At 40.7% G+C, this 24,875-nt stretch overlaps 1 protein-coding gene and 1 long non-coding RNA gene across 5 annotated transcripts; both read right to left on the bottom strand.

Annotated features, from left to right (window-relative positions):
* Window positions 1-544: 544 nt before the first annotated feature.
* LOC122518328 (aryl hydrocarbon receptor nuclear translocator homolog) lies at window positions 545-24,875 on the bottom strand. 4 transcript variants are annotated; one of them, XM_043637201.1, is made up of 13 exons: window positions 24,619-24,875; window positions 23,510-23,558; window positions 10,405-10,485; window positions 6,578-6,738; window positions 3,446-3,763; window positions 3,150-3,353; window positions 2,373-2,564; window positions 2,129-2,287; window positions 1,900-2,050; window positions 1,660-1,817; window positions 1,387-1,571; window positions 1,150-1,291; window positions 545-1,072 (listed from the first exon to the last, which is right to left on the bottom strand). In XM_043637201.1, exons 1-13 carry the CDS (start codon window positions 24,656-24,658, stop codon window positions 852-854), a joined length of 2,061 nt encoding a protein of 686 aa, XP_043493136.1. In that variant the 5' UTR covers window positions 24,659-24,875; the 3' UTR covers window positions 545-851. The 4 variants fall into 4 exon arrangements, with proteins under 4 accessions (XP_043493136.1, XP_043493134.1, XP_043493133.1 ...); XM_043637199.1 differs by lacking the exons at window positions 23,510-23,558; window positions 24,619-24,875 and adding an exon at window positions 20,247-21,825 and having other exon boundaries at window positions 1,660-1,799; XM_043637198.1 differs by lacking the exons at window positions 23,510-23,558; window positions 24,619-24,875 and adding an exon at window positions 20,247-21,824.
* Window positions 5,127-6,040, bottom strand: LOC122518331. Its single transcript, XR_006304055.1, has 2 exons — window positions 5,464-6,040; window positions 5,127-5,400 (listed from the first exon to the last, which is right to left on the bottom strand). It is a non-coding gene; the product is annotated as an uncharacterized LOC122518331 (long non-coding RNA).

Raw genomic sequence — 24,875 nt, 5'->3', positions numbered from 1 at the left:
TACACTACTTCTTTGAACAAGGACAAATAAAATTAGACATCGGTGATTTCAGAAGATTGCAATCGTTACTTATCGTACCACACGTATTTATATATGCCATGTAAAGCAGGCTTCTATCTTCTGAACACGTTGCAATGTCTACTATATAAGCTTCAAAATAATAAACTACTTTGAAAGAGAAAGAGAGAGAAAGAGAGAGAGAGAGAGACACAAATTGAATCAATAAAACACAAAGTTTGTCATTCCTTTGCAAATTATTAAATCATATTGACTATAAAATAATGGATTCGCACTCTTGCGAAACGCATTATCTAAAATAATTGAATTCATAATTACATTAAAGAAGAATAAAATATTTAAATATCTTCATATAATTACCTTCGTGTTAATAATTATTAACTTTGCTTTTTTATTTCTTTTTTTTTTTTGCTTTCTTTTTTTTGTAATTTACCTGTTAAAATATCTGTTAAAAACACATAATAGGAGCAAGCATTCTCTAATGGCACTTGTAGCTAAATAATACCCACTGTGATCTTAATAAGAATGCATTGTAAAATTCATATAATTTTGAGAGCATAATTCAAAAAAGTCCTTGGAAGAACGTAATATCTGAAATGCATGGGGAAAGAGAAATAATCGATTAGTACCTAATCATCACGCTAACCCAATCTGATGATAACATAATGTTTATAGAGCATATAGAGAAGATGCTAATCATAAACTTTGCACAAGTCGAAATAATTAAATAAGAGAATGTAGATTAAGATGCTTAGAATAATCCAAAAAATGATAAGAACTTTTTGTTAACTTTGTTAAGATGTAAGAGTGTCGGCAATTTTTGTCGTTGGTCGCTACTCAAATGTGGTAGTAAACATATTTAACTCTTCAAATCCGGAAGCGCCACCTTGGTCTTGTAACATTTGTAACATATCTGAGAGCTCTTGAGGTTGCGTGCCAGGACCACCAGCCTGCGTAGGATGAGGAGGCTGTGATTGGCCAGTAACTTGTGGATTTGATTGTGCAGCATCTTGTTGTGGCGTTTGGTGTTGCTGTCCTTGCCATCCCCACATACCTATGAATAATATATTATTAAAAAACAACTGTGTAAAAATTGTCAATAGAAATATTTCAAATGATCCAATTTTCTACCCGGATTATTAGGCACTGTCGTGACTGCGTGATATTGCGTAGCTGGCGTTCTTGCACCGCTACTCAATTGCGTATAGGTCGGTCCACTCGGTGACCTAGACGGACTTAATTGACTGTATTGATATCCTTCTGTTACAGGTTGCTGCAAAACATATCATTTATTTTATTTTTTAATAAAACTTCTTCAATATATATACAACACAAGTTTCATTATTTATTCATCGTTATAAAAATTACCTGACGACCAATTGCCCATGCTTGTTGTACAGGAGTCGGAGATGTATTTGCAGGTTTTTGAATTCTACTTAATACAGAAGAAGTTGTACTTTGTTGACCAGGTGAACCGTAAGCTATAGGTGACTGCGTAGTCTCGTACCCTTGATAAACATTTTGTGTACTGGACGGCCTAGGTTGCTGTGGACCTACGATATAGTCGTGTTGCATTTAATATCATAAACTTTTAAAATGATATTCGTATTTCATACAAAATATATACGAATTTTGTCTCACCAGCTGCGGCGACAGCCGCTGGATGTTGCATCATGTGATGCGCTGGATATATGGGATCCCTGGTGGGATGTCTCTGAAGAGAGTAATCTAGACCAGGTTGTCCATAAGCAGGTACAGCTTCGCTTTCCGTTTGCCCATCGCTACCAGAATGGAATGACCTTTAATTATTGAATATCGTTAAAAGTATGCTCTCGTTAAATATACTTTGTAAAAATTGTAATATTTTCAAAAGAATCTTACTTCGCATGGGAGTTTGTGCAAACGATGTACTCCACGTCGTCGCTAAACGGATTTAAAAAGGCAAAAGCTGATGTCCTCAACCATACCCAATCACGATTTTTAGCTCGAAATCTATACATCACAGAAACCACTTGTCCTTTCAGCTTCAAAACTAGATAAAAAACGATTGTAGAGTGTTCAGAAGTATATAATCACGTAGACGATAGAAAGTTGAAAGATTTGGCGTTACCTTGTTCGAAGCTTTCACGCATATGGGTTTCATCCTCCGGATGAAAGAATTGGTAGCATTTATGCCCTAAAAGTTCCGAGGGTGTATACCCCAATATTCCACCGACTCTTTGGTCCACGAAGGTAAACGTACCTTCCGAAGAGTGACGTGAAATAAATTCTGAAATATAATTTACGTTTAAAAAAAAAATAGTAAAATAAAAAAATAGATAAAAAAGAAAGAAAGGAAAGAAAAATGTTCTTACCGCTATTGCTATTGGAACCCGCTAAATCATTAGTATTTGGTGTACTAGTGACCTGTAATCGGCCAATGGCTACAAGGCAGCAATGCGTAGATGAACTTTCGTCGGTAACTACACCGTCGGGTCCAGTTTGAACGCCTCCAGGCCCCCTATCACCTAGGCCCACACCTGGTACACATGGGGTAACAAAATCACCTACAGCGTAAAACCGTGAATCAATGAAAGATTCTTCTCTGATCGGTAACATAGAGATGTTACACAAATCTTTTAATAGGGAGCTCTAACAAGCATCGGATCGCATTAGCAAAATACGAAGGAACGAAAGTAAAGGTATGTGTATTCCATTGAATTCCAAGGAATATGAAATGAACGAATAGAAAATTTCACTTCATTTCGGATAGTTAAAAAGAGAGAGAGAAAGAGAGAGAGAAAGAGAGAGGGAGGAGAGGAGAGGAGAACTGTTTGTTATTTTCCTTGGTTCGAAATATCTCTGGGTGAAAATAATTGTGTGCTTATTCCGAGGGCCGAGGAGGGAGGAATCGACGTGCCTCGGTTTATGTCCTTTCCGTGCGATCGCCGAGAGATGCTTAATTTATAGGAGGTATGTACAACATACGTCGTCCTCGGTATCGGTGTATTCTACGAATCGTAGGTTCGTTCATATTCTCCGAGCACAACGCGTCTCCCTCGCTTTAAAATAGAAAGTTGGCGCTACGTCGCGTTGTCGCGACCGTTATGTTGCGTCGAGGATTACGATGAAATATTGAAAGCCAAACTTACCGGTGGGAGGCCAATTTTTGATGTATCCTGTACAATGAACCACGGCGTAACTTTGCCCATCCCTGGCGGGCGGACCTAAAGAATTTCTTTGCTTTATACGATGAAGACCGTGAGCGGCCGCCATGTCACCCGTCGTCTGTAGATTTCCTACTTTCATTCGACAGATGAACCCTCTTCTCGAGCCCATGCACAATCTCATGGACGCTGTAATCATCGGCATACCACCGATTATAATTAGGTGATTTAGGTCTTAGAACTAGACGACGATTAGCCCGACAAAAGCATTATTAACTTACATTGACCTTCTCTCTTGACCGTCCCGGTCTTGAGATCTAATACTCTTCCACCTTGCTGAGGTTCAGCGGCGCTTAGTTGTTCCCTTACTTTTTCGGTATCATCGGGATGTATTTGGGAGTAAAGACTCGTCCCGTACCAATCGCTCTGAGTGTAATTCAGAACGGGCGCGACCGAATCGGAAACGTAGATGATCCTACCGCTGTCGCAACTCACTACGAAGAGGAATCCATCGGCGGCTTCTAAGATCAGATGTTTCAGCTCTTGGTCCGTTAAGAAGGATGGTTTGTAGGCGTTGTCGGTCGCTGTGTTTCCGGTCCCTGACAAGAGAGACAACAACTTTCAATTACATTTTTTTTAATCAAGAGAGGAAAAGGACAAACAAACCTACTTTGCTGATTTTTCAAATATACGATGAAGGAAAGAGAAAGAATCTTGGGCGATCGGTTTAGGTGCGATAACCCGGTCGGACGGTAAGTTTGTCGGAGGCTTCCAAGTACGCGAGAAGACAACGAGAAAGAAAGAGAGAAAAGACGACGGTGGGGTACCAAAAACGAGGACGGGGCACCTCGCCAGCGCGGAGGTAACTATCGAGGTGCAAGATCGGAATTGCAAAGCGGATGGGATCCAAAGGGGCCGGGGAGAGAGGAAGAGAGAAAGAGAAAGAGAGAGAGAGGGGCTCGCGATGCGATCTTTACCCCGATATACGAAGAAATTCCGGGAAGAGGTACTTTAACGACTTCCAAACAAGATCTATGGAAGACCCCCGGTGACCTTCGTTACCATTAGTTTCCACGTGGCGAGCGTCGAGACGCCTTTGGCTCTTCCACGGAGATTCCACCGACTTTTTCTTCTTCTTCTTCTTCCTTTGCATCGGATCATCTCTTCCCGACCGGGCCCCAACCACGGAAACTTATCTTTCTTTTTATTTTTTCTTCTACAAAAATTCAACCCTAAGGGTTTCTTAGTCGAGACACGCGTTCCTCTCTCTCTTTCTCTCTCAGTGATGAATATATATATCTGCTATCAAAACGAATTCGCGAGCAGGAACTCGAAAGAATTTGTTGGGACTCGTTGTTCGATAAAAGCGGGTGGGCTAGATGATATCTCATTGACGTGAAAAAACGATAGGTGGAGGAGGAGGAGGAGGAGGAGGAGCTGGTAGGTTGGATCGAAACGAATCGACGTAGTCGTTGGAGAGTTGTTCGCGCGCGAGCTTTCGAACGGTTCTTTCACCGTCGTCGTTGTTGTCGTTGTTCGTCGTCGTTCGTCGATAGACTTTTATCGCTGCACGGCTCGTTAACAATCCGCAACCGGTGACGTAGAGAAAGAGAGAGAGAGAAAGAGAAGGCTCGAAAGCGTCTTCTCTTCGACTTTCGTAGATATCTATGTACCAAGTGCATCGTGCATCGAACGAAGTTATGAGAGGAAGAGGGAAAGAGTGGAGAGGAGGCTCGTGGAAGAAGACGGCGTAAACGACCGTCGACACATCCCGGAGGCGATAGTCCCACCCCCCCCTTTTCCCTCTTTCTCTCTCTCTCTTTTTCACTTGTTCGGATGGCCAGGTAAAGAGAGAGAAAGAAGGAAAAAGATGGTGAAGGAAAAAAGAGAGAGAGAGAGAGAGGTCCTTCTCTCCCTCCAACCCCCCCTCTCTCTCGCCCCCTCCCCCTCCTCCTCACCTTCTTTTCTCTGCGTTAAGCAATTTGTATTCAGCGGTTCTCTTGTCGGGAAAGAGGAGAAGTGGCTATAAACAATGCGACGCACCACCAATACTTAGGTGGAATCACGGCACGCACACACCACGCCTATGCGTGTCCGAAGGTAAAGGGACAGCCGACGATGGAACAACTCCACCCATTCTTACACCGGAAGCATATATCGCGCTTTCTGCATTCGATATGACCCGTAGTACGACGACCAAACCATCATCATCCGTGGGTTACGCTCGTTCCGGTACCTCCGAGAGAAAAAGAAAAAAAGCAGCTTCGATTGACCTCCCCCCCAACCCTTTTTTACTTACTTTTTTTTTCCGAATCATCCTAAGAACGCGAATTATTTCTCTCCTTGTTGTTTTTTGCTTTTTTTGGATTTTCTTTCACTCCCGGATCAAAGTTCGATTACATCATCGCCTTAGGGGGTGCGGGTGGGCGGTGGGTGTTTGAGAATTTTCGGTATACTCCGTTAAAGTTTGTCATCTTAATGAATCGGATAAGGGATCTGGATTAAATTTCTAATGGCAATTTTCGCTTGCAAATCGGTTATCAACTCTAACAGTTCGATAAGGAACAAAGTAGCAATTTACTTAGAATTAGTTCTTAACGCGGAACGTGACGATTAAGTTTTACCCCTGATGTTTGAATTATCCGGCACGGTCAAGGAAATAACTTTCGGCAAGACGATCTTTGATTTTGTTCAACGAGAGTCGATTAAATTACACGAATGCAAGCTTTGTGCTTCGATGGGGACTCACTCTCCCTTCTTCTTTATCCGAATGGTTGTTGGTTGATTTTTACAAAGGTGGTTAATTTCGTGGTTAATTTCCAATGAGACTTTTTTTTTTTGACGCTAGGAACGAAGCAAAATAAATAAAAAACTGGTGTGTGTACTTATGTACGCACGTAAGAAGTTATACTTCTTTGCCGTACCAAAACGAATATAACCTCAATAACCTCAAAAATAACTTCAAAAAAAACTTCAAAGAAAAAAAATAACTTAAAAAAAGAAATAATTATATATATATATATATATAAGAAAGAATAAAAAAAAGAAAAAGAAAATATCAAAATATAGATATCAGTCCACACTAAATATAAGAGAGATATATCGAATAACTTCACGCGTCAACAGTCATGGCGCGGTTACAGCATTAGTTCTCGCTTCGATCATTTAAGTAAAGCAGCGCTGAGTACGATTAGTATTTGGATGGGTGACCCGCTTGAGAAAAAAAGGGGGGAAGAAGAAAAGAAGACAACTTCATGCCGTAAACTTGAAATCGTTTTCCCGCGCATCGTAAATACCGACAAACTTCATGGTGTCGTTTTTCCAAACGCTCGGAACAAAATCACTCCCCATTACATTTTCCCCAACGCGCCAAAAGAAGTATAACTTCAATAAAATACGAATGGTCGTCTTACCTCTGAGAGCTTTCATGTGTGCCACTGCCATCCTCAGTATCGTGAGTTTGTCCGGTTTCCTCGCAAGGGCCGAACAGGTTGGTACCATGTCCGAGAGTTCGGTGATGTAGGCGGTCATCTTGTTCCGCCGCCGCCTTTCTATTTCGCAATGATTCTCCCTGCAGTAAGTTGCAAGAAAAAACCAAGGTAATTGCATAGCTCGAGATGAAATAATGAAGAGATATTTGGGAAAATGTTAATAACGGGAGAGCAAACGAGGGGAACGGAACGGAACGGAACGTAATCTATTTTCCGGAATATGATCGTGCATAGTACGTGCGTCCGAGATCGATTGGACTAATAAATTCTCGTGGTCCGATAATACTACACGTAGTTCCGAAAGCATTCGGCTTCGACGAGATTCTCTCCAGTTGTCACGACGAAGGAAGAGAGACTGGCTGGGTTACTTGCTGGGTAGAAACTACGAATTAAACTTCAAATTCAATTGACTGCTCTTAGCAAGTAGGATTTTTCCAACGTGAAATCTAACAAATATATAACAACACCGACTGACTACGATATTATACGCGAGTATTTCAAAGGGATAGATTTTCTGGTATTAAGAGGGAAAATGAACAAGGGATTCGCGTTCGAGTCTATCTTAAAGGATATTGTCGTGGGTTCGTTCTTTTTTTTTTTTCAGTGAACGGAGAAGAATATAAATGAAAAGAATGGGGGATAAGGATCTAGGAGAAAGAACATCCGGGAGGTTGTTGAAAGACACATAGAGAGAGCGAGTAGAGAGGTCCAGCAGAATGGGCAGAATACTTGTTGCAAGAGAAAATCTTTCCTGCGAATCCGTAACGTCTCGTTGGTCGTACCTTTCTTCGATTTCATTCTCTCTCTTCTTCTTCTTCTTTCACGGACATAAGAATAAATATCTATCTATCTATCTCTTTCTCCGTGCAAGAGGGCAACGCTATTTAAAAGAGGCCAGCCAGGGCGCTTAAAGCGCAAGTATAAAGCAGGCTACGTACGGCGGTCCGGCAACGCGATGGAGGAGGTTGCGAGCTATGGAAGAAGAAGAAGGGCGAAAGGGACGCGGCGGCGCTGGAGGAGGGCTCGGAGGAGGGCTCGGAGGAGGACGAAGAACTCCTGGGTCAGGGGTCAGACGCTCCGAAGTTGCTCGCTCGCTTCTAAGGTCCGGGCAAGCGGATTGACTATACGGGGTGTACCGATAATCGCGCGACCACCAAACGATACCCCGTGCGAATGCCGTCTTGTCCGAGATCCTTATCTATCTCTTTCGGTACAAGTTTATCTTTATTTTTTGGCCCCTCTCCCGACGCGACACTCTATTCCTTTATTTTTATCCCATCCTTTTTATTTTTCCTTATCTTCCCCTCCAACGACGGTGGTGCGGCTAGCTAGGGGGCTCAACGTTTTGCGATCTTATCGTTCCTACTTCGAATAACACTGCGAATTCGACAATTCTCTCAAACTTAACGACAACACGAGTAACGTCAAAATGAAAATATATCGTCTCTATCGGTTAGTTAAGTTTCGTTCGTTTTAGTATTATATCCGGTCTTTCGGCTTCTCGATTACTGCCCCCCAAAGGCAGTAAATACGTTGCAAAGTTCAATTTATGGCGCACCACGCTGCCGTCTCACGCGCGATTATAACATCTTCGTTTGAAAATGATTTAAATGACAACGATCGGAGTGGTATCCGTTCATCGTCGAATACCATTCGCTGGTTATTCTCCTCCTCCTCTTCCTTTTCCTTCTTTTTCTTCTTGGTCGTCGTCGTCGTCGTCGTTATTCCTGCACCGGCATCATCTTCTTCTTCTTCTTCTTCATTCCTCTCTTTTCCTCGATAAATATGCACCGAGTTGTAATAACGCATATTACCCGCACTAAAATTGTAAGAGAGTCTATCGAATAGATATATTTCTTCCTTTCCTTTCCTTAACTTTACTTTAGGTGAAGGAAGGAGAACGACGACAAACAGAGTTATTCCGCGGTTTTACAGGGAGACTCGTAATCGCGCGCCACCGAAAATGCAGGCTTTCTGTATTAATGCCGAGGTCGAGAAGAAAATACGACCGTGGGCCCTCTCCTCGGTTAGGAGAAGTATCAAAGAAGAAGAAGAAGAAGAAGAAGAAGAGAAGGAGGAGGAGGGTTGGCTTGCGGCGGGAGGCAGTAATTGCGTTATTAACTTAAAAGTGAGGTTCTTGAACGCGGTTGCTTGCTCGCTTGCTTGCTCGCTTGCTTGCTTGCTTGCTCGCAAAGCGCGACATCAGAATCGGTTGCGGACCCCGTTCGAGCCATGATGCCTTTTCCCTCCCTTTTTCCATCCTCTTTTCGACAACGCGATGTATGCGTGCTTACTCTTGGGTATCTGCAAAATGACAGTAGAGATTGCTTGCGGAGAACGACTCCACCCAGTCGCACGCGATCGAACACACAAGAGAAAACTTCTGGAATAATATATTCTTTATTTCTTTATTTATTTCTTCATTTTTCTATCTCTCAGTAAATTTAACGGCAAAGGAAAGTTTGAATATCATCGAGATAGATACCAACTAGGAGAGAGAGAGGTAGAAGAACCTTCGCAGGGTGGCCGAAGTTAAAGGACGACGACGGTACGCGCGTCCTTTATGTTCGGAACCTTATGTTCCCACGCTGGAGCAGCCTCGAGGGCTTCCCATTCCGCTATCGGTTCGCATTGGTAGGTATCATGTAGGTATGTATGTATCTTGATACTTGAGGAGGCATGTACAGGGTGTACCGGTAGAACATATTGGGACCACGATTTCGTGAGACGAATTAACAATGTGTCGGCAACCTAAGATACCAAAAAGGTTTTTTCACGCTACTCTTCTCGCGATACTTTACTCGTTAAGACGAACCCTAACGAGATTCGAATTATGCGTAAATTATCATGGCCAAATTGATTAATGTTCACGAAACGAACAGTGTTGATGGAATTCTTCGTGTTCTCTTACACGTGTAGTATTCAGTTTTTTACAAGATCATTGATTATTAAAGATATGTAATTAATAAATAATTAATTTAGATGTGTTAAATAAAATGTAGAAAATAAATCGGTCGTTTATGGAAAATTCATTTTTGATTTAATAACAAAGTAATAAAAAACGATGTGAGAAAGAGAACTCAATTTAATGAATAATAATGAATGATTAATAATTATAAATAATTAATGTAAAATCACATTGGAAAATTAATTAGATTAATATTTTTACGAGGCACGCGTCGAAACCAACTTGTTTGTCATAGGGTTGTCGAGTTATAACTGTCTCAATTGTTTCCATTTATGGGGGGGATTATTATTAGAAAAGTAAGTAAACATACGTATAGAAAAACGTAGATAAACATAATTAGAACCTAAAAATTTTATTAACCGTTTCCGAGATTTGTTTTTTCGTTCTCCATACGACTATTCCTTGATTGATCATAAATTTTTTGAACAAAATTGATTACTTTGTCATATAAAATCTGAAAAATGTATTACTCTATCCTATAATAAGATCTGTGTTAAACGATTGATCATTGATCATTGTCAACAAGTATATTAATATTTAAACAAATTCATATTAACAATACATTGTATTTGAATTATTTAGCAAGCTTCTTCAAATCACAAGATCTTTAAACACTTGATTAATTACCAATAATTTGATTGATATTTAATAGTAAAATTCTTTGCAGGAGTGTAGTTGGACAAAATATTTGAACTTTCCCGTTTCGAGTAAGAATCTCTGGCACGAAAAAAGCCACTAATTTTTAACGAATTTATCGAATCTTCTCGAGCCTGATACTCACCTCGCAAACCTCTCCTTGTCCTGCACATTGTCATCTTCCAGCCTTCTATATTTACATCCACTGGTATCATCCTCGTCCGACCTGAAACACCAAGAGAAGAAAATAATTGATTACATTTTTTAACCACTATGATCGATCAAATTTTTTTTTAATGCACTCCTATGTTTCCCCTTCTTAAATCTTCTTCCTTTTCGAAAGAATACGAATCGAAACCATACGATGGTGGTGGTACGTACGCGTGTAGTACTCGACCGTAGAAATATTATTAGAAATTCAAACGTACAAACCACCATGATACACCGATCAAATTTTTTTTTAATGCACTCCTCTGTTTCCCCTTCTTAAATCTTCTTCCTTTTCGAAAGAATACGAATCGAAACCATACGATGGTGGTGGTACGTACGCGTGTAGTACTCGTAGAAATATTATTAGAAATTCAAACGTACAAACGAACGCAAGGATAATAAAAGGAAAAAAAAAAGAAAAAAAAGAAAAAAAAAAACAGGGGAAAACATTTTAACAAGATATACGTATGCGCGGACATGGACGAATTTAATTCTCGATACGCGAGTCGCGAGCGTATATACTTCTTATTTTATCTCTCTGTGCGTGTTCGTGTTTGTGTTTGTGTTTGTGTGCGTGTACGTACGTACGAACGTTTGCGTACGTCAAGATGCGTGGTTGTTGAGCGATAAATTATTATACCGTTCGACGAGAAGGAGGCGAAGGCGAAGGCGAAGGAGAAAAGCAAAGAGTTCGCAAAAAAGGAAGGAATAGTTGCGCGAATAGAGATATAGCGTCATCGACAATCGCGCAATACTATAATAGCTTCCGGATTACCAAACGCGAATTATTGGCCGATCCAAAATTGGGCTTCTGCTCTACTCCACCAAATCTGGATCACCTAACAGTAATCGTTCGATCGAAATTCGAAGCGTGCAAGATCGATCGTCGAATTTTCTTCTACGAAAGATCCTCGACGAATGAGCCATTCATTAATAATAAATAACCAACGAAATAAATTTACGACGATAGCGGATGACGGAAGGAAGTGTAAAGAGAGAGATCATTTATTTACCTTTTCCATATCTCTCTCTCTTTCTCTATCTTTCTCTCGACATATCGAGCCGTAATCGAAGTAAACGCGAGAAGAATTGGAGCGAAATAATTCGGTTCGTCCCACTTTTTCCTTCCTTCCTTCCTTCCTTCCTTCCACCATGCGACGACGACATCGGCGATTCGATAGCGATGCTAGCTAAAGTCAAGATTCAAGACCTCATTACCGCTTACACCAGGAAGAATATGGCAAAGCCCGTAAGGGTCGTTCGCTACAATACAGGAAAAGATATCAGGAAAGCTAGAGGTGGGGGAAGAGAAAGAGAAAGAAAGAGAGAGAAAGAGAGAGAGAGAGAGAGGGTGATGGACTCGAAGCGCAAAAGAGGCCACCGTAAATCCGTCACCGCCGTCTCATTATCGGTATCGAAGCTCGTGTTCTTTCTACCGACGCCAGTATTAACCGCTCGCTAGAAAATTATGCTCTCGTTCGCGAACTGGTGAGAAAGAGAGAGAAAGAGAGAGAGAGAGAGCTCATAGAAATCCGGCCGATCGTCAGTCTATTGCACCGGTGCGGCGCGCGGGTGATGTACGGTTCTGACCCTGAGCGAAAAAGCAAGATATCCCCTTACCGGTGCGCCCTCCTATCCCTTCCACTTTTATTTTTCCTCCCACCAACGTACTACTCGCCATCGTACTCCTTCTACTCTCGGTGTGGTGAACGCGCCATGCGGTACCTCCCTCTCTTCACCTTTCTCATACCGAGGAGAACTCCGGAGGACCCGGTAGAAGAGAAAAGTGAGGGTGTAGGGCCCGCACCGAGTGTATCCGGGTACCTCCGTACCCGCCACCAGTCCTCCCTTCGCTCCTCTCCTCCTCCTCATCTTCTACCATCTTCTTCTTCTTCTTCTTCTTCTTCGTCTTCGTCATCGTCGTCGTCGTCGTATTCGTCTCTAGAGCCCTCCACAACATATATAGTACCTCCTCCTTCTCCTCCTCCTCCTCCTCCTCCTCTTTCTCTTGGAGCACCATAGTCCCTTAAGAGAGGAAGAGAAGATGTACCCGGAGACTTATGGAGTACATAATGATGCGCCCCGCGGTATTATGTCGACTTAACGGATACGTATGAATCTTTTACGAATCTTTCGTGAGAAAGAAGACGACGGATACCACGTCGAGGTTTCTTTCGTCCATGGCACGTCGTCGTCGTCGTCGTTGTCGTCGTCGGTCGAACAACAGGATGGATGAAATGTTCCCTAGAGTTATGACACTTTCTTCTCTCGTTAGCCCTGGCATTTATATCTCACTACCCGATTCCACAACGTGTGGCATTATAATCCGCGCCTTCGAACCTAAGAGAAAGTTTAAACTTCGAAGCAGGTTCAACGCGGTGCTCCAATTGCTGCACCTTCCAGAAGGTTTTATAAACTACCCGTGTAACCGAGAGGAACATGGAACGCAAGCGTTTTAAAATCATTCGCGGCACCTCTCCCTCCCTCCCTCCCGCCCCCTCCTTCTTCTTCTCTCATCTTACTTTCTTACAACTTGGTATTTATAACTTGGTAAAATATTCTTTATATCTATCTTGAAATAACGAACATCGCATCCTTATCCGGATTTTTAGATAATAAATCATATGGCGAATACAAAAACCGGCTTCATATCACGTACGTGCGGAGTTATAAGATGGCCCGTGTCGTTATGCGAGACGTTTTTGCATCGCGTATGCATCGTCCGACGGAAAGAAGATCCCTCCTATGTTAAAGTTTGGATCGAGAACGAAATTCTAACGATCAAATATCAATGCTACTACCAGTTCTCGTCGAATAATCAAAACATTTTATACCTTTCCTCTAGCGTGATACTACTTTCCTAAGGAAAAATATCAATTATCGTTAATCATTTACCAATTACTCAACGTAACCTTTTGGAGAACAGATTTTATCTTAGCGAACAGACGCCGCATTAACGTCGTAAACTATGCAGCAAAGTGTAGAAAATTTTATTAGAAAAAGGAAGAATAAACGAATGCAACAACTGACAAACTTAAATACGAGAATATTGACCCTGCGCGACACTAAATCAGCGATCGCAATAAACCATGACGTCGATGGCCTATTACAAGAGACTCGGAGAACGAGTTCATAGCATTGATTCACAATTCGACTACGTAATTCGACCGAAACGGATTTGGTAGCGTATCGAAAGGAACGAATGTGACTACTAGCAGTTGTTCATTTACGATCGACGAACAACAAAGCTTGCGAGCATGAAAAAAAAAATATTCTTCTAAAAAAAAATTCATCCCACGGAGTACCCCTCCTCTTGGGATGGAACAATTTGAAGGAAAATCGATCTTCCTCGTCGATTACCGGTCAGACAGTGTTGTTTCATTTCTCCCGATTTCGAGAGTCCCTCTTTCGACTTTCCTTCTTTTACGAATGTCTATGTATCGGGGGAACAAAAGTCGTGGGAACCGAGCATTAGAGATCTTTATCTAACGTGCGTCTAATGTAAGCCGACTCTCTCATTGTAACAACTGGAAGGAGGTTAAAGGCACCACGTACATAAGTACTTACGAAACGAAGAGTTAAACGATCGCTTTTTCGTATGTGTTATTTCGACGAGCAGATTCGGAATGTCGGCATAATATGCCTGGTCCGCCTGGTGGTACCCTACAACAGCAGCAGCATGCATGGTGGGCGGTAACGCTGATCTCACACGAGACAAACGTACGCTTTTACCGTCGGTAATTAGGCCTTCTAATTATCTCTTAAGGCTTACGCCATTCGGCGATATGCTCGGCGATATGCTATTGGCGGACGTGGACTCCAAATGACCGACGCGACGGTTTGGCATTAAGAAAGATTAACGACCGCGTTTAAACGGTTCGAACGAAAATATTTTTTGCGCAATTAGTCGATCGCTAAATAATTCCACGTAAGCGTTTGATAAAAAGCGAGTAAGAGAGAGAGAGAGAGACATACACAGTGACATCCAAGAATTTTCAAAATACGAGGGAGAGAGAATACCACGTGATGTGGCACGCCGTGTCCAAGTTACGGTGGCGCCTTTTTGCATTTTTCCGTTGGACTCTAGAGTCACGACTTGACCCCTCTTCTCTCTACTCCTTCTTCTCTTCCTCTTTGTAACCGTTGTCCAAGCTCGTCCTCGTACATTTACGTTCGCCATTCCTTTACGTCCACGTGTGTTACATCTACCAACTCTTCCTGTAGTCTTTTGAGACACTTGCACGCGTACATACGCTCATGCACATACATACACGAGTTTGTCCCCTGTTGCTTACCTTTCGAGAACAGGAGAACGAGCATCTACCTACCTACCCGGTGTACCTACGAAATGCGCGGTATTCTTTCCGAAAGTTGTTCCTCTCAACGCGCGGAATCTCATCGATTTCTTACTATAAGAGGATAATTGAAACGTTCCAATCGGGGGGGAAACAATGGCGCAAGAAACATCGATGCTAGCTATATGCTGCATTTCCGTATCGAATCACGCGATACAAGTGTTTACTCGTTTTAATTGCGCGCTTAAGAAGCATTCTTAAGTCAACGATGGAAATGGAAAAATGCGATTATTATCAAGTTTACAATTCGAAATGTCGAATATTAATATACGTTTCTTCTTATCGAGGACTTACGACGACGCGTTACGACGACGACGACGACAACAAGCGTCCTTGAGCGTCCAATTATTACAACAAGTAGCATTTAACTATATAATAATTATGCAACGAATCATCATCATCATCGTATTTTAGCGGAGCTTCGTCGTCGTTCGTTGAAGCTAAGCGACGGCGCCAATTGTTAATCTAACGTCTAAGCACGATGACGATTCTCTTCCCAGTTTTCTTCGATGCTTTTCTTTTGATCAGGGGCAAGCAGGGGGGAGGAGGGGGAGGGGGAGGGGGGTTTACGATAATGCTCCTCGCACCATACAGTGTCGCATATTAAAGTAAGATCAGAGCTCGAGGATTGGCGGCTTATAGAAGGGGCGGTCCATCTTTCCCCGCACGACTCGCGCCAAAGAACTTCTTATCTCTCTCTCTCTCTCTCTCTTTCTTCCCCACCCTCTCTCTCTCTTTCTTTCTTTCTTTCTCCCAGACGATCTTTTATTGGTCACCGCCTCCTCGATCGATCCTCGATCGCATCCTCGATCGCATCCTAACAATCTTCTAAGACTCGCGAATGATACCTGCAAATATCGTCTCTGATAAGTTTATTCGATTTCTTCGTCGTCCCCCCTCCCCCATTTTATTTCTTAAACAAAACACTATCGTAAAGTAAAAGAAGAGGAAGGGTACGGTATATTATCGAAGATAATTGCCATTCTAGCGATAGTTGTGTTGTTGTCGTTCAAAATCTAGCCGAATTGAAAGCCTTAAAAGTCGTAATTGAACCCGATAGGAGAGATGCGAAGGAAGAGGAGGAAGAGGAGGAGGAGGAGGAGGAAGAACAAGAAAGACGCGCGCGCGACCCTAGAACGGAACCAATCGGGAGAACCGGCCGTTTTCACGCCTGAGAAAACCTTTATTGTTCAGGGCGTGTAAGCTAACTTCGAGCGGAAAGTCACGCGACTGAGAATACGAGGAAGAGGAAGCAAGAAATCCATCTAATTACGCTTACAGCCGCACAACCTATGCGTCCTCTAACAAGATCCCTTTTTTATTCTTCGTTAAGGATATTTTCTCCCTTGGCAATCGTTTGAAGAGAACGCAAGAGAGAGTGAGAGAGGATGTTTCCAATTAATCCAAAATATTCATCGAAAATCTATCGGTTAGTTAGAGAAGAAATAAAAAAAAAGGAAAGGAAAATTCTTATTCGATTTGATATAATCGGCACGCGCTTTATCTCTCGTTTTATTTATGCTCGCGATGAAAAGTATCGTGGGCAAGTTAAGTGTCCGTGTCGCACGCGTACGACCTAAATATGGATTTAATATCAGACGAGTGATACGAGGCGTTACTAATGGAGGATTCATTAAAAGATAGATAATTCGACGACGCAGTTCTCGAGCCCCATATCAAACTAAAAACATTATATTTTTTTTGTTCATTTTGATTCAACCAGTTGAACGACTTCTTCTTCTACCTCAGGAATGCCACCACTTCTTTTCTTTTCTTTTTCTTTTCTTTTTCTTTTTCTTTTTACATAGGCGCACGCGGCCAACGATTGCATGAAATAAATATATATATAATTTATCAATTAGATTTACATTTTTACAGGTTAATGCACCAGAAATCACCTGTGCTCCATTTAATTAGTTGTAATAACATAATTAACATTTGTTGGCGCGTTGAACGCGTTCAAATCCAAACGCTAACTCGCGTAATACGGTGCGTATCCCTCTGACGATGATAATTGCACCGTATAAGTGTGCCGTGTGGAAATAATGAAAAGAGTAAACACACGATTTACATAGTACTTCCCGAAGAGAATATAAAAAGAGATATCGCGAGCGCAATCGCTGCTTAGAAAGAAGGCTACTACTACTCCGGCTTGGAAATTCCTACTTCGAGCCAGTTGTCACGAACATCGCGCGTCTCGATGTAAACAAATAATGCAACCTGCTTTTTCAATGTTCGACATTTACGTGGACGAAAAAAGAAGAAGAACAAAAGACAATGCAGATTTTGAAATATACCCGCCGTCGCGCGAGATTGCATATTTTGGGTGCATCCCCGCGTATTTGCGAAAAAATGAAACAACATCGAGGAAAGTTAAACTTGGTTAAATATCAAAAATTATTTTCCAGCTTCGCTAAGATGAAAATGATAGTCCTTCGTAAATAGGAAAATCTGCTGGTAAACGTCGAAGAGATCTTGTTGATCGGTTTTCCTCGGTGTAACGATAAGACGGGCAAAGAGAAACTAAAGCAGATAAGGTCCGAGTAATGGAGTGCTTTGGATTTTTGGGTTTTATGAAGCGGATTACGTAACAAGATCGCGGTAATCGGCGCGTAAATGCGTGAACGGTCACAAATCTCTGCTACGTGACGAATTCCTCAACGAGTGGGTTTTGTTTCGTGCTCGCACGTTCGGTGCACGTGGTAGAGTGTAGAACGAGCCGCGTAAACTCATCGTATTAGACACCCTGGCTACCCTTAATCTTCCTCGGTGTGTATTTTGCGGCTTGTTAGACGCGATGAGCCGCGAACGAACGAACGAACGAACGAGACCAGACCCAAAGATGCACTTTATTAAATGTCGACTTTTCGTACCATCGTATAACGATTATTTCGTCGTTATGTTTCAGAAGGTAGAGTTGGACGATTACTTGAATTTAGAAAACGTACAATTACAGATCGATCCCTTTTAAGGTCTTCTTTGGGGAGACTTAACGAGTAGAGTTATTAAAAAATAAAAAACACACCCAGACGTTGGTTCGTTATAATTAGACGATAAATGAAATCAGCGATCAGCTAGGCCAATGAAATATTCGCTGATAAATGTAATCTCTCGGGTATTGTACGTGCTCTCGTTTCTTCCTACGTAATACGGTCACTCTCTCGTCGTACGTACATACATACGTGCATGCATACATACATACATACGTACTTACATACCGTACCGTACGTAATAATATACGAGCTGTGCCGTCATAACTATTTCTTCGCGCATATATGTATTTTTCTTGTGATCTCAATTTATTATCGTCGCGCGTGACCGCGCACCGCAATTCTGTTGTATGCATTTCACGATAACGTCAACTTTGTACCCGCTTTGTTATATTTTCGAGAAGATTATCGTTATCGTCGTTTCAATGGCTTACGCCAGAGTATCTTTTTCTTCAAGGTCGCCGAGGAAGTTCCTCCTTTTTTCTTCCTCCTTCCTCCTTCCTTCATCCTACTACTCCTCCTCCTCCTTCTTCTTCTTCTTCTTCTTCGTCTTGATCTCCTCTCTTCAAAGGGAAGTTACATTTTACGCGCGAAGAAAGTGTAAGTATCTTATAATAAAATTGCAATTACATTTCTTGATTATAATTTACTTGCTAATGTAGGTAGAAAAAATGCTGATCTTGCAACAACAAGAAAACCGTATGTTTTTTCAAACAGCGATGATTGCACAAGAAAGTTAATAACAATCTCTCGGTCAAATATGGTTTACAGAATTTTGTAAGGTAAAACGTAATATGAAAACGCAACGTGGAAAATAGCTGCTTTTTTTTCCTTTTTTTTCTTTCTTTCTTTTGTTGTCTTTTTATTTAACGGTTAATAAATATTCAGTTTATGCAAGAATCGTCAAGCTCGTTATCGATTCACCGTTTTCGTGGTTTTGAGGCGCGAGGTAGGATAGGATTGGCTTGACGAGAATTCGCAGTCTTTTTTACGACAAGCTCGACGATAATAGAGCTATCTAGATTCACGACCGACTCCTGTATTTTTCACGCAGACACGGAACATGTGCGTTCCCCGAGTATCGATGATTTTTCTTTGGAATATTTGAATCCCGATAATGTGTACGACAAGTAAAAGATAACGTATCTATGAAAATCTAAAGATTTCTTGGAAATTTGGAAATAATCGTTTAAATAGGAAGACGTTTCATTGGTCTTCGATAAACTAGCATGATGGGTACTTGAAAATTGCGACTTGAAAATGTTGGAATAGGTTTTTTCCTCGATTTAATCGTAAAAGTGGGGGGGGGCTGGCTCGTTTGCAAAATAGATTCATAAAATGATTACTTTTTATTGCATCTTGCGGAATAGGGAATTATGGGTGGTAGATTAAGGTTAAAATACAATCGGCACAAATAAGTTACAATAAGGTGAATCGGCATAAGTAATCTTCGAAACGATCCGCAAATTTCTTCCGCTTGTCGACGGGGTCCGAGCGAAAGGCGAATCCGTAAGTACACCGCAAGCCTCTCAATTTCAATAAGCAATCGTAAGTACTTCGGTCACGACTCTCGATAACTAGATTGTTTCAAAGCGAACTCGAGAGAGTTCTTTCAATGATCTCTAAGGGGAATAAATCTTTGACGACGACTCGAATAAATCGTGCCAGTTGACGAAACCTAACCCTTTTAACATTGCATTTTAGTTGCTTTCATATTATCAGCTAAATTCCACGCAAAGATCTGAAAGAGTTCTTTTTAACTTTTAATCGTACTTAGATTTTTTTTCTCACGACGGTCGCAACGTCTCTCTCTGTTCTCGCTATTCTAAGTAAAGCGACAATTGCTTGTCTGTTAACATGTATACCATATAATTACCGAGATACTTCATAATCATCAATATACGTAATTTGTAATACGTAACTCTTGCCATACGTAATTTGTCCCTGTCTCACGTTAATCGTCACGTTCGTCGTCGTCGCGTTCGTCGTTACTCTTCTTTAAACGCACGAATCTTCCTAATAAATAATTTAGTATTTAAGGGTAAAAAATTGTCTTCAAACGAACTATATCTCTCGTCCTCGCGACGTTCATCGATTCAACGTGCATGCCCAGGTTACCACCACAAAAACCGCGTGCCGTTTAAAAGTCCCAACCTTTCCCACGATTCTCTGCACGTTCCTGTATAGAGGAGAGACGACGGTATCCTTTGGTCAAAAGCTTAAAACCCGCTTTGATATCAAAAGGGCCGACTTTTAACCTCCCCCGCCCGGGAAAGCGATTTTAGTAGACGGAGGATGTCAGTTTCGTGCTCCTCGGAGCCAGATGATCTCGAGACGATGATCCAGCATGGCTGGAAAGAAGTTTTGCGCTCGAAACGCGATACTCATCTCTCTTCCAAGAGGCAAATAGGATCAAAAAGACGAAGATTTACCTTCGTGTTTTCGACGACTGCTGAGAGTCCGAGTGCGTCTGCTGTATGTGATGAGGCGATAGGTTGGGCCCGTAAGACAGAAGCTGACTTCCGCCGGTGGGGCAACCGGCTGGCGGAGGTGGAGGTGGTGGGCCCAATTGGTAACTCACGCCGGAACTCGAGGGAGCGTAGTGGGGCCCGGGTCCCGGGCCCAAACCGACCCCATACCCTGTACCTCCCGTACCACCCCCGTACATACCACTACCACCGGGATATTCTATTTTGACGACCTTTCTTCCACGATTTTTGAACAATTCAGCGAGCCTCTTCCAAAGATTCTCCTCAGTTCCTTCATTCGCTCATCTTATTTGAATAATCTCTCTTCGTATATAAGGAAACATGTTTTATTCCTTTCTCGAAGCTGATTCTCTTTATCGGCTCTTCGCTTAAATCAATACAGATTTCATCAAGTTATATCCTACATAGATTTGCTGTTTGGCACACACTGGACACCTGTTACACGCTCGAGAAGACACGCGCGTGCGTTCTCTCGATATGAGTTTAGCGATATCTACGCGACGGCCGAAGGGTGCTCCTCTCCACAGGAAGTCGTAATATCAAAGCGCCAACAACCTCCTTTCTCTCTTTCTTTTTTCCGTTCAATTAAACTTTACTTCCCTTTTTAAGTCAAACTTAGATTACGGATGATTAATCATAGAAACATTGCCGGCGATGGATTTCTTTCCAGGATCTTCAAAATCAAAGAATCGAGAGAGGAGCGATCAGGTACTTTTACTTCTATCGTATTATCTACCGACTTTCGTTATTGTTCGTTCTAACTTACAGTTAATACTGCACTCATTTATTTTCTTTTAATTTATTTATTTAAATTTATAAAAAATGTTCGTCGAGTTGCCGACAATTTCGATCTTGATCTTGAAACGGCTAATATTTCATCGCTTTCGAAATTGAATATCCATGATTTGATTTTGAACTATGTTTAAAGATATTCTTCCATCGAGAATGATTGCAGGATTCCAAAAAGCACGAAATTCTTGGCGAATTAAATTCGAACTGATGCCAGTTTATATCCTTTCACCACTTTCTTCTGCAACCACTTTGAACAAACTCACGAGAAAAGCTCCCCAAAGAGTAAAAGTGAAAAAAGTAAAAAAGAAGTTAGGGGAGAGGGAGGGAGGAAGGGAGGAAGGAAGGAAGAAGGGAGGGAGGAAGGGAGGAAAGGATAAGGAAAAAGTTTTCGGTGACGGAATGTGATCTATTCAGACGAGGGCGCGAGACGCGCGTCGTTTAAACTTGGCACGAGGCATCTTAAGCTACGACGAATACCACCGCCGTCGAGCACGTTGAGGAGAACGATTTCGTTCGAAGCATTCGGTCGGATATCGATTGCTACGATCGCGATTGAACTGAGGACGACGCGACGTTCATTCGGTCGGGAAGCACTAACGTACGAGCGAAAGATCGAGCGAAAGATCGAGTCGGAGATCGAGCCGGAGATCGAGTCGAAGATCGACAGGAAGATCGAGGGACGGATGGGTCGTCGACTAGTCACCACCCACAACTCGCCAGTGACTGATTCCACCATAGCCGTATAATGTGCCGCCGTGGTATACCCCGGTAAGGACTATCACTTCTCCCACCAGAGAGCGGAACAGCCACCGTATAAAGCACGACTTTTAACCGGGATGCCTTCGTCCCTCCTGGTGGTAGCAACGGAACGAACGCGCCTTCTCTCTCCGCAACGATGACCCCTCCTTCCTTACACGCTTCTTTTCTTTTACGTATTCCCCTGTACTGACTACCTTTTCTTTTCCTCCTACCTCTGACACGATCCTACGAAATAATCGGCTCGACATTTATACCGCTTTAACGCTCCAAGGAATCTATCAACTATTCTCATAATCGTCCCCCTCGCACTCGCGATCCCACTACTTCTTCCTCCTATATCCGCATAGAATATAAATAAATTATCACTTCTCAAATATTCAATGTTTTCTCGGTACGAAGATCAAGCGAGTTTGAGAACATCGAAACGATTCGGCTTGACGACTTGGAAAAAGTATTTTGCGTTAAGTCTGCGAAGCTTACGATAACGAAATATTTTTTCCACGATGTCGCAATAAAACAATGACGGTGTCAAGAAATATTACTAATAGGTTTTAAGTATTGTCAGACGACGAATTATTTGCAACGTAGCAAGCTTACTTATTTTAATCGATCGATCTTCCTGGAATGTTTCAAAAAAATAACTAATTATCTCAACTTCATTCGATTTATTCGAAAAGAGCGCATTTATTTTTTTTACCATCGAGAACATTATTATTTTGTCTTTTCGATCGAACATTTAGAAGCGCGAAAAATGTTCTAGCTTGGCCATCTTGTCGGGTGTTGATAGGAAAGATTGATAAAAAATTATAGATCACCATTATCGATCATTATCATTGCACGTTTCGATACGATTACAAAAATACAATCTCTGTATCAATTAAAGATCTGACTGTTCAAAAAATTCATCGTGATGTAGATATTAGAGGTAATTATTGGAATTATCGGATACGTGTACATAGACATAAAGTATACTCCACTGACATGCCAGCTGATACATTTTAATAGATATTGCATCACTTGGTATTATCGTGTGTTTTTTAAACGAATACAGCTATTTATATATACATAGAAATGGAGAGAGATTCAATTACAGGTAATGATATAAGTTTGCTTATAATATTTTAATCAATATAATCATTTTGCTAATTAAAAATAATAAATAGATAGAGCATCTCGTCTGAAAACATATCTGCTATGTTTTAACAAAAAACATATTTCTTACAACCTGTTTATATTATTTTAAAGTAAAAAAAACTAATATTTTTTAACCCTTTGAGCACTGAATACTCTTGGCCAAAGCACTTTCTAAGGATGGAATATTTTACTGCTTGTGCAAGTTCTTTTATTACTAGTTGATTATACTAGGCATAGCTAACAATAAATTATAATTTTTATTATCTCAGATTAAATAACATAAAAAAGAATTTTTCCAAAATAATGTTAGTGTATCCAAAATCCAAACATTTATCATACGCAAATCAACATAGCATTCTTCGCATTCATATCGATAAATGCATATGTGTAACCGTAGCACTCAAAGGGTTAATAGGTACTGTTATAAGAACTTGAAATGAGTCATATTCTGTAATATGTAATTATTTGAAGCCGTGTTGAAAGTATACTGTTTCATGAAAGTTTTTGATATTTCAACTTACCCTATATGAATAGAACCGCGCTTCTGCGCCATCTGACTCTGATCACTCCCTGTAGTAATAGAAAATTTCATTAGTTCGCTTATTAAATTTATCTATGAGTTAAGTAATAATAATACTCGCTCATTTTTAGGACAAACAAAATATTTAAGTAAATATTTCCTTAAAGATATTTAACTCATATCATTATGCAACTAATTTTACATAATTTATTATATGTGATGTAACAAATGCGAACAAACAAAAATATATATATATGTAAAGTTTTATATTTTTACACTAAACCTACCGACACTTCACGTATACCTATTTCTACTATGTGAGCGGTTAAATGACCATTTTAAAAAAGTATATATTTTCATATAGAATGAAATTTTAGCCAACTGGATAATGAACAATATACCTTCTATTATTTAGAAATGAATAATGTACATTTTATGCATTTTCACCGAATATTTTACAAATTACAGGATTTTTACAAATTATCACATCTTTACAAATTACAGGATGTGGTTATATAACCGGTCATGGTACATTTAGAGTTAAAGATTTATTCGCATATAGACTAACAATTAGATTTGTCAATAAAATTCAATTTCTATTGATATAAACTGATACAATAACATGTCAAATCAATTGGAGTTATCGAAGTAAGTATTTTTTAAATATTAATTGATAAGATTGTATTTTATAAACAATACAACACTGTATACATATAATGATACATAGAAAGAAGAAATCTCATCGTCTAATGATTATTAACTTTGTTTGTACTACGCGCATAGTATAAGTTTTAAGATCATAAATATCTTGCTTTTGGTATGTTACACGTATAAAAGAATTTGGACTATCAAAGCTATCACGTACAAACACTACTGTATATTATTATTTAGGATTAATATAAGCATGCTGTACAATCTATTGAACTCATAATATTTAGTAAAATCAAATGATTATATTTTAAAATGCATCACATTGAAACCAAATAGGGAACGAAAGTAGGCATAGATAATTTTGGGTAATAGGTATTTCATGTATTTCTCATAGAAGTAAATGAATTTATATTAGGAAAAGCATAACGAGCATCAAACTTAGTACAAGACGACTTTTACCTGGTATAGAGTGAGCGATCGTGGATACAGTAGTGAACATCCAGTTTGAGTTTATTTCTTACACGGTTTGTACAAAATATCTGGACTATGGCCAATCGTTTCGAGGAATATTATTCAGCTCTTACACTCCACTAATATCAAAACTGGGTGTTTAGACTCAGGAGTCGCGCCATTTTGAAGTTTTATTCAGGAATTTTATTTTTTCTTGGACCTCCGAATACGATGTCAATGGAAGGAAAATTACTTCGACTAGGGCA

Source organism: Polistes fuscatus, unplaced genomic scaffold, assembly GCF_010416935.1.
Source record: "Polistes fuscatus isolate 324 unplaced genomic scaffold, CU_Pfus_HIC Scaffold24, whole genome shotgun sequence".
NCBI classification, from domain to species: Eukaryota; Metazoa; Arthropoda; class Insecta; order Hymenoptera; family Vespidae; genus Polistes; species Polistes fuscatus.
This window is presented reverse-complemented; position numbering and strand designations above follow the sequence as displayed.